This window comes from Lycium ferocissimum, chromosome 5 (assembly GCF_029784015.1).
Source record: "Lycium ferocissimum isolate CSIRO_LF1 chromosome 5, AGI_CSIRO_Lferr_CH_V1, whole genome shotgun sequence".
In the NCBI taxonomy this organism is placed as follows: domain Eukaryota; kingdom Viridiplantae; phylum Streptophyta; class Magnoliopsida; order Solanales; family Solanaceae; genus Lycium; species Lycium ferocissimum.
In genome coordinates, this window is record NC_081346.1 from 63,128,971 (window position 1) to 63,144,803 (window position 15,833).

The following is a 15,833-nucleotide window of genomic DNA, read 5'->3' on the forward strand; positions in this document are numbered from 1 at the left end:
ATTTAAAAAAAAATCATTTTCCAGAATATTTTTGAAAAGCGAGTTTTATAAAATCAATTTTTTTTTTTTAGATTTTTAATAAAAGTCATTTTTTTCCAGATTTGTTTTTAGAAAAATCAATTTTCTACATTGTTTTTAAAAAGTTTGCCACTTAGGCACCACATATAATAAGTTAAATGCCATGTGGCGTCATGTCACACAATTTCAATGACTAGACTTGCTTATGTGGGAAATATGTTAGAAATGAGAGGTATTTTTGAAATTTTGCTAATGGTAGGGATATATTTAGCTTCAACTTATAACAGGAGGGATAGATTTGGCCTCAACCTGTAACGGAAGGACCTTTCCACCCTCGGAATTCCTACGCTAAAAATAACCAATTTATGAAAGTAGAGGGGGATTTTTGACCCTTTTTCCTATTACCTTTTAACCTTTTTATTGTTGATTCGTCGAATTAGGGTAGTAGCTTTTTTTGGGTGTGACAGCTAGCAGACTGATTCTACTTTTATATATCGAATTCGGGCCCAGTACGGCTTTCCGTAACCAGTTTATAAAAGGTCGAAAGAAAAACTACTATAATATAATATAAAACAAATGGCTTTAAACTTGGTTGAAATATAAAACCCTAAACCCCTGTGCTCCTCGTTTGTGTTGAGCAAACTGGTGCAAAATCTCGATTATTGTGAATTTAATTTAACAGTATAATAAAAATGGAATTGAAGAAGAGTTACAAGAGTGTGAAGTCTCTTGAGCAATTCTACCGGAGAAAAACTACTATAATATAATATAAAACCTTATGTGGTTGCCTCGGATGGTTCGTTTATGGTATGTGCGTGTAATAAGACACTTAAGCTTGTGAATTTATCCTCTTCGATGATAACATCTACAATAGAAGGCGATTCTGAACCAGTGACAGCACTTGCTCTTAACCCTAATAGTAATAATATTCTATTTTCTGCTAGCCATAGTCGCCTAATTAGAGTTTGGGACCTTTCCACCCTCAAATTCCTACGCTCCTGGAAGGTAATAATATTATCTTGGGAAAAGGGTCAAAAATACCTCTTTACTTTCATAAATTGGCTACTTTTACCCTCCGTTACAAGTTGGGGCCAAATATACCCCTACCATTAGCAAAGCTTCAAAAATACCCCTCATTTTTAACATATTCACACATAAGCAAACCTAGCCATTGGAATTGGGTGACATGGACTCCACATGACATTTATATTATTCTATGTGGTTCCTACGTGACAATTTTTTTAAAAACAATCGGGAATATCGATTTTTGTTACAAAAATATGCAAATAATGGCTTTTATTAAAAATCTGAAGCTTTTTTGATTTTATAAAAACTTGTTTTTTTAAAGATATATTCTCAAAAATTGGATTTTTTAATTAAAAACTCCAAAAAATGATTTTTTTAATCTGAAAAATTGTAAAGTATTTTTTTTTTAAAGTGTCCTAAAAATATTTTTTTTTTAAATCTGGATTAATTTAAAAAAAAAAATCAAAAAAAGTTGATTTAAAAAAAAATCATTTTCAGAATATTTTTGAAAAGCGAGTTTTATAAAATCAAGCTTTTTTTTTTTTTTTTAGATTTTTAATAAAAGTCATTTTTTTTCATTTGTTTTTAGAAAAATCAATTTTCTACATTGTTTTTAAAAAGTTTGCCACTTAGGCACCACATATAATAAGTTAAATGCCATGTGGCGTCATGTCACACAATTTCAATGACTAAACTTGCTTATGTGGGAAATATGTTAGAAATGAGAGGTATTTTTGAAATTTTGCTAATGGTAGGGATATATTTAGCTTCAACTTATAACGGGAGGGATAGATTTGGCCTCAACCTGTAACGGAAGGTGAAAATAACCAATTTATGAAAGTAGAGGGGGATTTTGACCCTTTTTCCTATTACTTTTTAACCTTTTTATTGTTGATTCGTCGAATTAGGATTGTAGCTTTTTTGGGTGTGATGGTGATTCTATTTTATATATCGGAATTCCGGTACGGACAATTTTTTAAAACAAATATGGTTTATAAAAGGTCGAAAGAAAAACTACTATTATTATAAAACAAATGGCTTTAAACTTGGATTTTTAAATATAAAACCCAAAAATGCTTTTGTGTTGAGCAAAAAATCGATTATTGTTTTTAATTTAACGGATTAATTTAATAAAAAAATAAAAGGTCGAAAGAAAAAGTGTGAAGTCTCTTACGAGAAAAGGCCATTATGTGGTTGCCTCGGATTTTTTATGTTTTAATAGACACTTTTGAATTTATCTTCGATGGAATAGGTCTAAAATGGTCCCTTAACATATAATAATATTCTATTTAGTCCTTTTGGGACCTTTCTATCCAAAAACTTATCAAATTTGGTCTCCATCTATTTTTTATACAAACAACTACAAACTCATAAACCTTCGTGAGATTAATCATTAAACCATTCCTCAGACCTATATTTCTCTCTCCTACATTTATATTTTTCCTCAAGTTCCTCTTGTTTAATTTTTTAAAAAAAAAAAAAAAAAAAAAGAGCTTTTTGATTATAAACCTGTTTTTTAAAATGTCGGATTTTTTAATTAAAAACTCCAAAAATGAGTTTTCTAAAAATTTAAAGTATATTTTTAAAAGAAAAGACAAACAAAAAAGTTGATTTAAAAAAATCATTTAATATTTTTGAGATTAAGTGCACAAATCAATTTTTAACCATTCTTCTCAAACACTACTTGTTTTTAAAAAAAACATAAAAAAAATGGTGTCAAAACCGACTTATCTGGAAAAAAAATTTTTGAAATTTTGGAAAAAAATAACGGGAGGGATAATTTGCCTCAGACAAAACCGACGGAAAAAAAATAACCAATTTATGAAAGTAGAGGGGGGATTTTTGACCGGATTACCTTTTATCGGTTTTTTCAATAATTTTTTTAATTTTTTTTTAAGAAAATCGAGTGTTAATCTCACGAAGATTTATGAGTTTGTACGCTGTTTGTATAAAAAAATAAATGGAGACCAAATTTGATAAGTTTTTGGATAGTTAAAGAACTAAAACCGATAAGTATATAGTTAAGGGATCATTTTAGACCTACTCCGATAGATAAGGGACTATTTATGGCCTTTTCTCGAAAAACTACTATAATATAATATAAAACAAATGGCTTTAACCTTGGTTGAAATATAAAACCCTAAACCCCTGTGCTCCTCGTTTGTGTTGAGCAAACTGGTGCAAAATCTGGATTATTGTGAATTTAATTTAACAGTATAATAAAAATGGAATTGAAGAAGATAGAATTGAAGAAGAGTTACAAGAGTGTGAAGTCTCTTGAGCAATTTACAGTTTCCTTTGGAGGGCCTTATGTGGTTGCCTCGGATGGTTCGTTTATGGTATGTGCGTGTAATGAGACACTTAAGTTGGTGGATTTATCCCTTCGATGATAAAATCTAGCATAGAAGGTGATTACGAACCGGTTGACAAGACTTGCTCTTAACCCTAATAGTAATAATATCTAACCGTTTTCTGCTAGCCATAGTCGCCTAATTAGAGTTTGGGACCTTTCCACCCTCAAATGCCTACACTCCCGGAAGGTATATATATACATATACCTTTGATTTTTCTCTCTCGGTGGGACTTTTGAGAGAGGCCAAGAAGCGATGACACGTGTTATACCCGAAGATAACAATTGCTATGGCAGGCAGGCACGACGATGAAACAGAGGCGTGAAGCAGCTGTACTGCCGCTTCTTATATAAGAGAATATAAAAAATTTCACATGCCAATACATTAAACTAGTTATACAATAGAAAAATATAACACCTTATACTTATTTAATTAATATTACCTCCGTCTCATAATAAGTGCCACTCTAATAAAAAAAAAAAAAAAAGTTGTCCCATAATAAGTGTCATCTTAGGAAATCAAGACATAAATTGACTAGTTTTTCAGTTCTATCCTCAAATAAAAAATGACAAGTTAAAGTAACATTTAAATGATGATTGGAAATATCAATTTGTAGCAAACCAAAACCGTTAAGTATAGCAAAGGAACTATTTTAGAATTATTATTCCCTTTGTCAAAGAAACACATATAAAATATATTACAGATGGCTGTGCTTGTCGAAATATAAAACCTAATCTAAGTGTGAGTTTTCACTAATTTTTTTCCCATAATTCTCATCAAATCTAATAAATAGAGTTCGATGAATATTTTATATGTGAGGCTTAAAAATTAAAGATATTTTATACCTTTTAATTATTAATTTAATTTTGAATTTTATTTTTAAGACGCGTCTTAAAAGAACTTAAAGGACCAAAATTGTTAAGTGCATACTTAAGGGACTATTGTTAACCAATCCTCATAGTTAAGGGACCATATTTATCAATTTGTAGCAAACCAAAACCGTTAAGCGCCCGCATAGCAAAGGAACTATTTTGACTGAACCATTTATGTCCCTTTGTCAAAGAAACACATACTATAAATATATTGAACAAATGGCTGTAACACTAGTCGAAATATAAAACCCTAAACCCCTGTCCTCCTTGTTTGTGTTGTGCAAAATATCAATTTAATTTAACACTATAATAATAATGGAATTGAAGAAGAGTTACAAGTGTGTAAAGTCTCTTGAGCAATTCTATAGTGGAGGCCCTTATGTGGTTGCCTCGGATGGTTCGTTTATGGTATGTGCGTGTAATGAGACACTTAAGCTGGTGGATTTATCCTCTTCGATGATAAAATCTAGCATAGAAGGTGATTCTGAACCAGTGACAGCACTTGCTCTTAACCCTAATAGTAATAATATCCTGTTTTCTGCTAGCCATAGTCGCCTAATTAGAGTTTGGGACCTTTCCACCCTCAAATGCCTACGCTCCTGGAAGGTATGTAGACTCTCTGTGTTTCAATTTATGTAAATTTTGTACTTACAAGGTGTTTTTTTTGACTAAATTATTTGACTTATAAATTCTCATGACTGATAGTACATTTTAAATATATAAATTTTATTTTTACAAACTTGAAAAATCTATGTCAAAATTTACTATCAAAGTTATAGAGTTTGACCCTCGTGATCCGAAAAGGTTCTTATTAATTATCTTTATTGTTGTTGCTTTTGTGGAGAAGTGATACTAAATGCTAAAGGTAAAATTCTTGACCCTCCTCTATTGAACTGAATTCTAAGCAGGCGTTTGGCCATGAAAACAAATATATTTCACTTTATTTGGAATTTTGAAGTTGGAGTTGTGTCTGGTTATAGTTTTTTGGCAAAGAATATTTGGTTGTTGGAATGCATTGAAGTGGAAAAAGTGAAAATACGGTTTTAGGTGTTTTCCAAATTCCAAATACAACTTGAGCTTGTATTTGGAATTTTCATGACCAAAAGCTGATTTTCAAATAAAGTGAAAAAAAATTCTGGAAAAAAGTGAATAATTCTCATGGCCAAACGGGCCCTAAAACTATTCAGGACTAGCCAAGTTGTAGTTTTGAGTGAAAAAGAACAATGAAACCTGACTTTGTGTGGCTGGTTTTTACAGGGGCATGAAGGACCTGTAATGGGGATGGCTTGTGATGCATCAGGTGGATTGCTGGCAACATCAGGGGCTGACGGGAAAGTTCGCGTATGGGATGCGGATGGGGGATTCTGCACTCATCAGTTCCAAGGTCATAAAGGGGTTGTCGCCACCATTATGTTTCATCCTCACCAGGACCGCCTGCAGGTGATTGCCAATATTACCCAGTTTTTGCTGTTATACGTTTTATCATGAATTCATGATGTTCTTGTGGCCTGTGACATCACTTGCAAACTGCATATTGTATTAAGTGTTAGATATTGAGGATCAAATAGAAAAAGTTGTGAAAAAACTCCTATTTAGATTTTAGGTGATTTTTGCTTTTAACCAAACTGTTCATCGTCTATACTATGATTGGCTATCTAGTAAGACATTTTTATGTAGCTGTTAGTTGAGGCATTGTGCTACTTCTTCTCCATATTTATTAAAAAGGGGTTTTAATGCTAAAGTAACTGCTTCTAGTGTGTTTCTTCTCTTCTTGTTGAACTAAGTGTTTTGTAATTGTCTATAGTTGTTCTCTGGTGGTGATGACGGTTCAGTAAGGGTCTGGGATCTGACACAAAAGACAAAAAAGAAATGCCTGGCAAAACTAGAGAAACATCAATCAACCGTCACTTCCATGGCAATATCCGACGATGGATGGACTTTGATCACTGCAGGGAGAGACAAGGCATGTTCTCCATTTACTCATCTTTTTCTCCCACTTTTTATTTGACTGGTAGGTTGAGGAAATAATTGCTGCTGAGGTCATAAATAAAGTAACAAGGACTACAGGAAACTTTATCCATCTTGAGGCCTTTGAAAGATGACTCCAAGAATCCGAGCAGGAAGTAGTAGCTTGAACCATGCAATGTATAAACCGGTATAGAGCTTCTAACTATCTTTACAAAAAAAATTCCCCCCTCCTCCCGTCCAAACAAAAAAACTTGGATTTCCAGATTGATATGAAGTTATCAACAAGGACAGTCGACCTTCAGAATATAAGGCTTGAACATACACCATTTTCAACTTGCTAGACATGAATTTAGTTCCTTTCCTTTTTCGTCTGGGTTGGGAGTCACTTGTGAAGGTATGCTCCACAAAATTTGATCAAGAGGGACTTGTAAAGTCAATGAGCAGTTTTATATCCTGGTCTTATTGAGTACCTGGTATTTTTTTTCACGCTTTGTCTAAGCGGGATTTGTCTTAGTCACCAAAATAAGAAAATATTAAAGAATATCTTGTTGTCAAGTAGTTGCCTGTATTATACATGCTAGGGGATACTTCTAGATTGCAGGTAACTAATTGAATGTTCCTGTTTAAAGTCATCAGGTTGGAAGGTTTTTTTCTTTTCTTTTCTAGTTCTTCATGGGAACTCCTTTAACGCCATTTGTGGCACTTGCTGATACTGATACTAATGACAGGTTGTGAATTTGTGTAACTTGCATGACTACAGCTGCCTGACCACAATACCAACACTTGAGTCAGTTGAAACCGTTTGTATAATTGGTTCAGAGTCTCCTTTTGCTGCATGCCTAGCTTCATCAAAACATCCGCAGGCAAAGAAGAGTAGTGATGTACCATCAATTAATTTCATCACTGTTGGTGAGCGTGGATTGGTGCGGATATGGAGTTCTGATAGGTACGTGAGAATCACTTTAATGTTCTTAAGAAGATTAAACGTTCAATCCAGTCGAAACTTGAAAGATACAGGAATTCATCTCTTTAATTGCCTTCTCATATCCCTTGTATACGGTCGTTCTTTGGCCATGTTTATGAATGAAAATACTTTTACTTGATCAAAAATAAAAATAAAAATTGCCTTCTCATTTCTTTGATCTGTTGTCTTCTAAAGTGTTCTCATTTATCGTTGATTTCTCTTGCAGTGAGTAACTAGAGCCTTCCACGTGCTACTCATGTGAACAGCTCTCTGGGAAATCATATTTTAGAAATAACCTATCCATTATCATGCCTATAGTTTATAAATTCAATATGCATCATAGTAGACACTTCAGTCATGCGATTCCTGCATTTCTGTGAGATATTATGACAACTTAAAATAAACATTAGGCGGAACAAAGGGGCATAGATTTCCTTCTCAAAAAGAAAAGAAGAGGCATAGTTTGTGCAGATCTGGAGAATAACTTTTGGGCTCTTTAGTTTGATTATCCATATTGAGGGAGAGGCAATGCGAGATAGACGGTTTAGAATGGGCATTCACTGTAAAAATAAGTACTCAGAATTTGTGAAAGTAGAAGGTATTTAAGGCATCCATTACTTTTTATAGAAAGACTTTAAGAGATTTATTTTGGTATGTAAAGAGGGAGAAGGAGGATCGGTTAATCAAAATAGTTGCCTATATTAGTGGTGTGACGAGAAACTCAGAACTTTAAACCCATTCTATGTTCAATATTTTTTTTGCTTCAATCCTCCTAAATCACTCGATATGCTTGTGTAACAGGGCATTGTGCCTCTTTGAGCAGAAGAACTCCGATATCACCATAAGCTCTGACAATGAAGATTCAAAGAGGGGCTTTATTTCTGCTTTGATTTTGCCTGCAAGTCAAGAGTTGCTCTGTGTTACAGCAGACCAGCAGTTTTTTCTCTACTATCCGGAGGAATCTGAAGGTAGTATGAATCTATTTCTTAGGAAGAGGTTTGTTGGATACAATGAAGAGATTGCAGATATGAAGTTTTTGGGTGACGATGAACAGTTCCTTGCCGTTGCAACAAGTGTAGAGCAGGTAAGTTCCTTAATGTCAAAAGTCTCTCCATGATTGCCAGTTGCTGTATAAATATCCATTTAGGACAGCCGTGGTTATTGCAAGTTAACCTTCTCCATTCCACTTTAATGAAATCTCCTCTCATCTCCGTGTAAAGCTTCTTGATAGTGAATTTGGAGACTGAGAGCAAGTCTACTTCAGTCCACCCAACAATATTTAAATATTTTTTTATGACAAGGGAACCCGCAGCCGCTACCCTTTGGGTGCGCACAGGGTAAACCCCGCTCCTGTGCAATAGCCCGCAAACTACACAGGAGAGATAACCCGCACTAGGCAAGCCCCGTGCGACGAGGTCGACCCAGGTTTCGAACCTGAGACCTCATTATGGAAACCCCATGTTCAACCAACTGAGCCACCCTTGCGGGTAATATCTAATTATTTCTTGGCATCAAGGATTTTACGAATGATGCAAGAGGGTTGCTTGCATTGAGCATCCCAAATAGAACCCCCTTTGATGTAGTAATTATGGAAGCAACCCATAGCTTGTCCTTTTTAGCACATAAATTCCATAGCAATTTACATATAGCAGCCCTGTTCCAGCTTTGTCTGTCTGTCAAGTTTAAGCCACCAGCACATTTGGGATAGCTTAAGCTTTCCCAAGCAACTAAAGCCCTCTTTGACACATTAGTATTACTGGTCCAAAGGTATTGTCTACAAATAGCTTCAATGACTTTCACAATCTTCTTAGGGAGGATAAAGATTTGACACCTGTACATTTGAATGGCAAGTAATACACTTCTGAATGGCAAGTAATACACTTCTGATCAGCTGAATTCTCCCAGAATATGATAAAAACTTGACAGTCTAAGAAGTAATTTTCCCCAACATTGTGAGAAGCATTTTTATTATTCTGTAATGCAGTCTGTGCGGGTCCCTATCATTGTCCAAACAACTTTAAATTTACATTACGAATCTTTACTGTGAATTTTTTTACAATCTGGACAAAATTAACGAAAGAAAGATAACTGACAAATGGCGAGTCAACATTATTTGTCATTTATCAACGGAAGAAAATAAAGTGTAAAGTACCAACTTAATAGGCTCAGTACATTAAATTGTTAGAATATTTCTGTTAAATATTTTGATGCAATAAGTATGACAAGTAAAATATTATTTAAAATCTTAGGAAAACAAATTTACCATCAAATAATTTGATTACCCTATTGATGAAAAATGGCAACACTCACTGTTACGTTGTGTCAGCAAGTCATGATTGTGGATGGAAGTTTAGGCAAATCCACCACATATTCCTCACTCTCCCATGACTTTCATTGACTATTATGAAGGGGTATTTTGATTATGTAGCCGTTAATTTTTTTTTTCTTTTCTTTTTTAATCAAATAGGATATTTAGGTTAATAATTAGAAGGGCATTTTAGTAATTTAACTTTAAGTTTAAGGGCTTACCACTTTTAATATAATATAGATAAGAACTGAGGATATCCTCTCATGGTACATACATGCCTTAATAGTCTAAACAGTTCTTTGGTTTTTCATTTATTGTACAAGCCTTTTATTTGAGTAGATAACATGCATGCGTATTACTCCTTCCGGATTCATTTATTGTGACATAGATTTAGAAACTGCGTTCTTTGGTGTAAAACTGGTGCATGTATCTAAGTAATAGTTGAAATTTAGTTTGGATAAAGCATTCATGTCATCACACTTTAAATTAGACTCTTTTCTGAGGTTCTAAACTGTTGCATATATATACAGGTACGGGTGTACGATCTTGAATCAATGTCCTGCTCTTATGTATTGTCTGGGCACACTGATGTTATTTTGTGTCTTGATACCTGTGTATCAAGTTCTGGAAGAACACTTATAGTAACGGGGAGCAAGGACAACAATGTAAGTTTTGTCATATTTCTTTCTGCTCTTTAGACAAATATGCAGCATTTGATGTATGCGGTTTCCCTTTCTCTTATGTGCTGGTTTACCAAGATTTTACTTCACTATTCAAGATTAAAACCAATGTTTTCTGCTATTCTTAATTCTGGTGTTTCCATAGGTTAGGTTATGGGATTGCGAGAACAAGGCTTGTGTTGGCGTAGGCATAGGTCACATGGGAGCTGTTGGTGCTGTTACTTTTTCAAAGAAGCAACGGAACTTCTTCGTGAGTGGTAGTAGGTAAGTGATTATCCCTGAACTCTGCAGTGAGCTTATCCTTCTTCTGCATATGCTGGTATAAACTTGTGGGGCCGGCATCTTATCCAAACTACATTTTCAGGAATCAAAGTTATGTGTCCTAGAAGTCTATGTTTAGCATCAGTTTTGAATTTTGGCAAAGGCGCAGTTTCGAGATCTCGTGCTTTTTAGGATATAGTTGATAATAGTGTCTTTGCCATGACCGTTATCCATTACAACTAAAACTATTATGCGTTGTAAAAAATATGGCCTAAAAAAATACAGGTGAAATGTGACTGTCTAACCTCCTAAAAAATGTTTTAGTGGTTCAAGCCTCCATGTTGTAAAGTGGATTGATCAAATCTCTGTGAATATTTATGCTATCGTTTGGCCCTTGAATGAGCCCATTTATCTCCTAGATACTTTGGTAATGATTCTCTTCTGAATTACAGTGCTCTTCTTTCTTTTTCTTTTTAATCTATTTATGCCACTCTGATGCTTCTGCTTGCTTGATATTTGTATTATGTACCACGAATGAGGATTTAAAGCTGAATCGATTTTTCCCTCGGTTCTGCTGACTTGAGTTGATAATTCTTTTACTGGTTGGGTGCAAATAAGATAAAAATCGCCTTTGTATCTGTAAACGATTTATTATTTAGCCTTAAATCGTATTTTTTTGAGGCTGCAAAATCTGTTAAATGATGATCGCTGAAGCAAACTTTTGTAGACGCATTGGTAGGCAAGACATATGGCCGAAGGGAAGTCAATTAAATTAAGTATTTGATTTTTATTTTATTGATAGCTTTCTGTTCGGTTATTTATATTACTCTAGAATAAGTTTTACGTTTCCTAGTTTCTGAAGGATTAAGCTTCCTGCTGCTGTAACAAGACTCCCTATTTAAAGGGGGATTTTGAACCCTACATCATATGTCAACCAAAATAAGAGATTAAATTTCTCTCTTCCATTGAGCTCTAAGGTTCAACTTCCCTTTAACGAGCTGAATTATACTCAAAATAGGTCGATCTAAGAGCTCAAACAAATGGAAGGGTAATTCCACGTCAACAGCTTTAGATTTTCCTGTTCATCGTCCTATGACTCGATTCTTCTCTAGAAATCCTAACACAAACTAATCTAAATGTATGTTTATCATATTTTCTAGAAGTTATATCTTTTATCTTTCTACATTCTTCCAGTGACCGTACTCTGAAGGTATGGAATATGGACAGTGTCTCTGGCAACAATGAAGAAATTATAACTCTGAAAGCAAAAGCAGTTGTAGCAGCACATGACAAGGATATTAACTCTTTGGCAGTAGCACCAAGTGACAGTCTTGTTTGCAGTGGTTCCCAGGTTTGAAACATTGAGACATCTTATTAAATCTTGGCATAAAAAGCTGCCAAAAGGAGACGAATTTGCATCTTTTGCTTCTTGTATATTTTTTATTCTTTTCCGATTTTGTCATATTTTACTAGGATCGCACTGCCTGCATATGGAGACTTCCAGACCTAGTGTCAGTGGTTACACTGAAAGGGCATAAAAGGGGGATATGGTCTGTGGAGTTTTCTCCAGTTGATCCATACGTGATAACAGCTTCTGGAGATAAGACGATAAAGATATGGGCCATATCTGATGGATCATGTCTTAAAACATTTGAAGGGCATACATCAAGTGTGTTAAGAGCATCATTTCTTACCCGTGGAACGCAGTTTGTTTCTTGTGGTAACATGACATCCCGAAGCCATTACAGCTTCATTGTGTTGATTTTTCTGTTTCTCATAGCCTACTTTTGCTAAAAGATATGACCGTCTCTCTAGGTGCTGGTGGTTTGGTGAAGTTGTGGACAGTTAAAACCAATGAGTGTATCACAACATATGACCAACATGAGGATAAGGTGATTAAGTATTTATGTTATTTAATTTAAATATCTATTCTTTTATAATAGAGCTATCCTTTTATCTCTCCATCCTGGAAAAACTAGTTGATCTAAATTAGTGAGTCGACTTGAGCACAGTTAATTTGGTTCTTGAGCGCTGCTATGGTTGCCATTAATATAGCGACATTTGACTGCATCACCAAAGATTCGATGAATAAATTTTACAAGTGTCGTTTGCATTTGGCTTACATTTTCTGGACATATATTTTCCACACAAAGGATAATTAAATGCTGTTTTTTCCTCTTGTCAATCCAGATATGGGCCCTTGCTATTGGTAAGAAAACAGAAATGCTTGCAACTGGCGGTGGTGATGCGGTGATCAATCTGTGGCATGACTCAACAGCTTTAGATAAAGAGGAAGCTTTTCGTAAAGAAGTAAGTGTGTCTTGAAATCATATTCATCGAACAGCAATTGTTGGGTGTTACTTGATAATTATAATTCTACGAAGGCATTAGTTTCTGTGGCACAAAAGATGTTTTACGGGCGTTTAAAATGCCCCAGTGGGGTCCTAATGGCTTGATCACATTTGTTTCGTCTCTCAAATGTCTAAAGCAATTTTGAAGGGTGCTGCTTTTGCTATTACCATTCTCAAAAAAGAAAAGAAAATGAAGGATGCTGCCTGTGCTCTAGTTTGTAATTGCATGCTGTTAGTTTACTTGATTAACGGTATAACCTTGTTATGTGCTTCTGTCTGCTAAAATCTTTGAGGGAATTTGAGAACTAGTTCCGTAATAATTTAAGATGCCTATGTGTTTACAGGCATATTATGAATATCGTGGATTAGTTAATTAGGTGCTATTAGCTATTATTTCGTTTAATTATACTGAAAATTACTACAAAACTTTTATGTGATAATATTATGTTGCTCGTGCAGGAGGAAGGCGTTCTACGGAGTCAAGAGTTAAAAAATGCTCTAATAGATGCTGACTACAACAGAGCCATCCAGATAGCATTGGAGCTTCGAAGACCGCATGACCTTCTAGATATGTTTGGTGAAATCAACAGGTAGTCCTGACTTCTCCATTTTTTTAAAGTGATGGTTCTAAGTTTGTCTTCCCTTTTTGGTTATTGATGGCTGATGTAAATGTTATTGTATCCTACTTTCGTCTGACATCTAGCTCTTGGCAGGGAGAGAGATGCTGGAGATCTGATAGGAAAAGCACTTGAGGCTCTTTCTAAAGAAAAGTTCTGTTTGCTTTGGGAATATGTCAGGGAATGGAACACGAAGCCAAAGATATATCATATTGCACAGTTTGTTCTTTCCCAATTGTTCAAGATTCTTGCTACTGGGACTATTAAGGTATTAGTGTGTCTTCCCCAGAAATACTAAAAAATTTGGGCTTTAAAAAAATTGTTAAAATGCTTAGTAGGTTCATTGAATTACAGTCCAGAAGATTTACCATACAAGTAAAGTCCACTATCTGCCTAATGAGACCTCCGTAAATATTTTTCCATTGCTTTGATAGGCCTTCAAATCGTTATCATATTGCATGCTAATCGCAATCAAGAAAAAGTGGGTTTCATATATTAGCTTGGTATATCGGTTTTGTATTGGCATTTCCATCATTCTTTATGGCAAGAATGTTCATTTAGTTGATTCACTTCTTGTTCTTAATGCTTGAATACACATACAATTGACTTAAGCATGTCTAGCATCAATCTATTTGTGTTACTCTTTAATGCCATGCTGTTCTCTAGGCACCGCTCTTAGTCATTTTGCTAAGTTTGGAACTATAACTTATAAATGATTTCCTTAGAGATCTTACCCTTTTCCTTGCCATTTTATTTTATAGATAAAGGTCGGTGAAGAACTGCTTGAAGGTGTTAGTGCTTATACTCGGAGACATTTCAATAGACTAGATAGATTAGAAAGGGAAAGTTTCATTCTTGACTACATTTTAGCTAGTATGTCGGTCATTGAGCCAGAAGGGAATGAGGAAAAATTTGAGAACAAGGATGCCACACTTTCTACTGCTGCAGATAGTGAGCAGTTAAGTGAGATTGCTCCAACGGAGCAAGATCAACACCATGAAGACATAAAAGAGAAAAAATCATCCAAAAAGCGAAAATTGCATATATCAACAGATGTCGCCGGTAAGAAAGTGAAGGGGCTGAGTGATAGGGCCAAGTGCCTCACGCAGTGTACGTCGTCGTTAAAGTAATTTTAGATATCAGATACAGGGAATTGTAATTTATTATTAGACTAATTCTGTGAGGATTTATTATTGGGAGAGTAAAGGTTATTAGTAGAACGTATCATACATAATTTATATGTGTGAGATTGAGGATTTATAAGGGATATAAATCTCCCTCCCACTCTTTCCCATTACAAAGTTGCATAAATGTTGTAATTGCTGAGGTTCCACTTCTTTTTTCTTCTCTCTCCCAATTATGGCGTAACAGTAGTAGAACTCATCATAATTTATTAGTATTAGACTAATTCTATTAGTCTGGAGGATTTTAGATTTAATTTGGCCGCCACTTCTTTCTCCTCTGAAGATTCAACCTAACACTAATTTTTCTTTTACATGTTAATTGTTGTTTTTCCTAGAAACATCATTTCGCATTACATGTTTTGTAGCAATTACTCTGAACAGATTAAAATCATAGTTCAATGTAAGCCACTCCATTAAAACAGGAAAGTAAGGCAAAATGGGAAGATTATATTTGTAGCGATACAAAGTTTAAGCATCAATTTCTCAGCTTCTAAAGCTTCTGGCGTAAACAGGTTCTTTATGGAATCCTGTCACATTCTAATATGGCCCAGTTTTATGAAACTAATTATCTCAAATGCAGAAATCAGTGAAAATAAATCTTCTTACTGTTTCTCCGGTACGATACCAGGCGGGCAATTCGCAGAATTGCCCTTCTTTTGGGGTGGTCTTTAAATTTTGCCCCTCATATTTGAAATCTTTAAAATTTTAACTGTAGGTTCCGGTTCGAACCCGCGTAGTCAAAATTTTAAAAAAAATTCGCAAGGCAAGTTTAAATTTCGCTATCCGGACCGGCATATTTTTGTTAAGGAATTATCAAAGTTATGCCGGGACCGACATACTTAAACTTGGCATAAGTATAGATTCAACTTTGATAATTCCTTCACAAAGTTTGCGGTCCGCATAAAAAAAGTTTCCGTTAAAAATATGCCCCCACCGGCATAACTTTGATCATAACTTTGTGAGGAACACAATCTTTTGCTTTGCTTGGTTAGTCACCATGTATCTTTCTGTATACGTTGAATGTTATAATCTTTCATACCATTGCTCCTCTGGGTCTTCTCGTCAAGGTAGAACATATTACCTTTGTGATCCGTAGGTAATTGGTTTGATGTTTTTCAATGAGAAGTCAATGCAACATCTCCTTTGATGGAATTTATGGGATTGATTCACCTTGATATCTTTGTTATAGAAAGGTTCATCTTTTAACGACATTGAGATGGACAACCTCAGAAA

General features: G+C 34.7%; 1 protein-coding gene across 2 annotated transcripts; it reads left to right on the forward strand.

The window, feature by feature from the left end:
• The first annotated feature begins 639 nt into the window (after positions 1-639).
• On the forward strand, positions 640-14,753 carry LOC132057030 (protein TORMOZ EMBRYO DEFECTIVE-like). 2 transcript variants are annotated; one of them, XM_059449466.1, is made up of 15 exons: positions 640-737; positions 4,595-4,873; positions 5,525-5,707; positions 6,072-6,230; positions 6,964-7,181; positions 8,001-8,283; positions 10,038-10,172; positions 10,333-10,451; positions 11,643-11,799; positions 11,922-12,168; positions 12,264-12,340; positions 12,639-12,758; positions 13,259-13,389; positions 13,513-13,684; positions 14,178-14,753. In XM_059449466.1, the coding sequence occupies exons 1-15, from the start codon at positions 711-713 to the stop codon at positions 14,544-14,546; spliced, it is 2,676 nt and encodes an 891-aa protein (XP_059305449.1). In that variant the 5' UTR covers positions 640-710; the 3' UTR covers positions 14,547-14,753. The 2 variants fall into 2 exon arrangements, with proteins under 2 accessions (XP_059305449.1, XP_059305450.1); XM_059449467.1 differs by lacking the exons at positions 640-737; positions 4,595-4,873 and adding an exon at positions 799-1,023.
• The last annotated feature ends 1,080 nt before the right edge of the window (positions 14,754-15,833 follow it).

Bases quoted from the DNA above. Each gene is read 5' to 3' on its own strand.
- LOC132057030 (XM_059449466.1), top strand. From the start codon at position 711: ATGGAATTGAAGAAGAGTTACAAGAGT. The intron at 11,800-11,921 runs GTTTGAAACATT...ATATTTTACTAG, and splicing joins TTGTTTGCAGTGGTTCCCAG to GATCGCACTGCCTGCATATG. The intron at 12,341-12,638 runs GTGATTAAGTAT...TTGTCAATCCAG, and splicing joins ATGACCAACATGAGGATAAG to ATATGGGCCCTTGCTATTGG.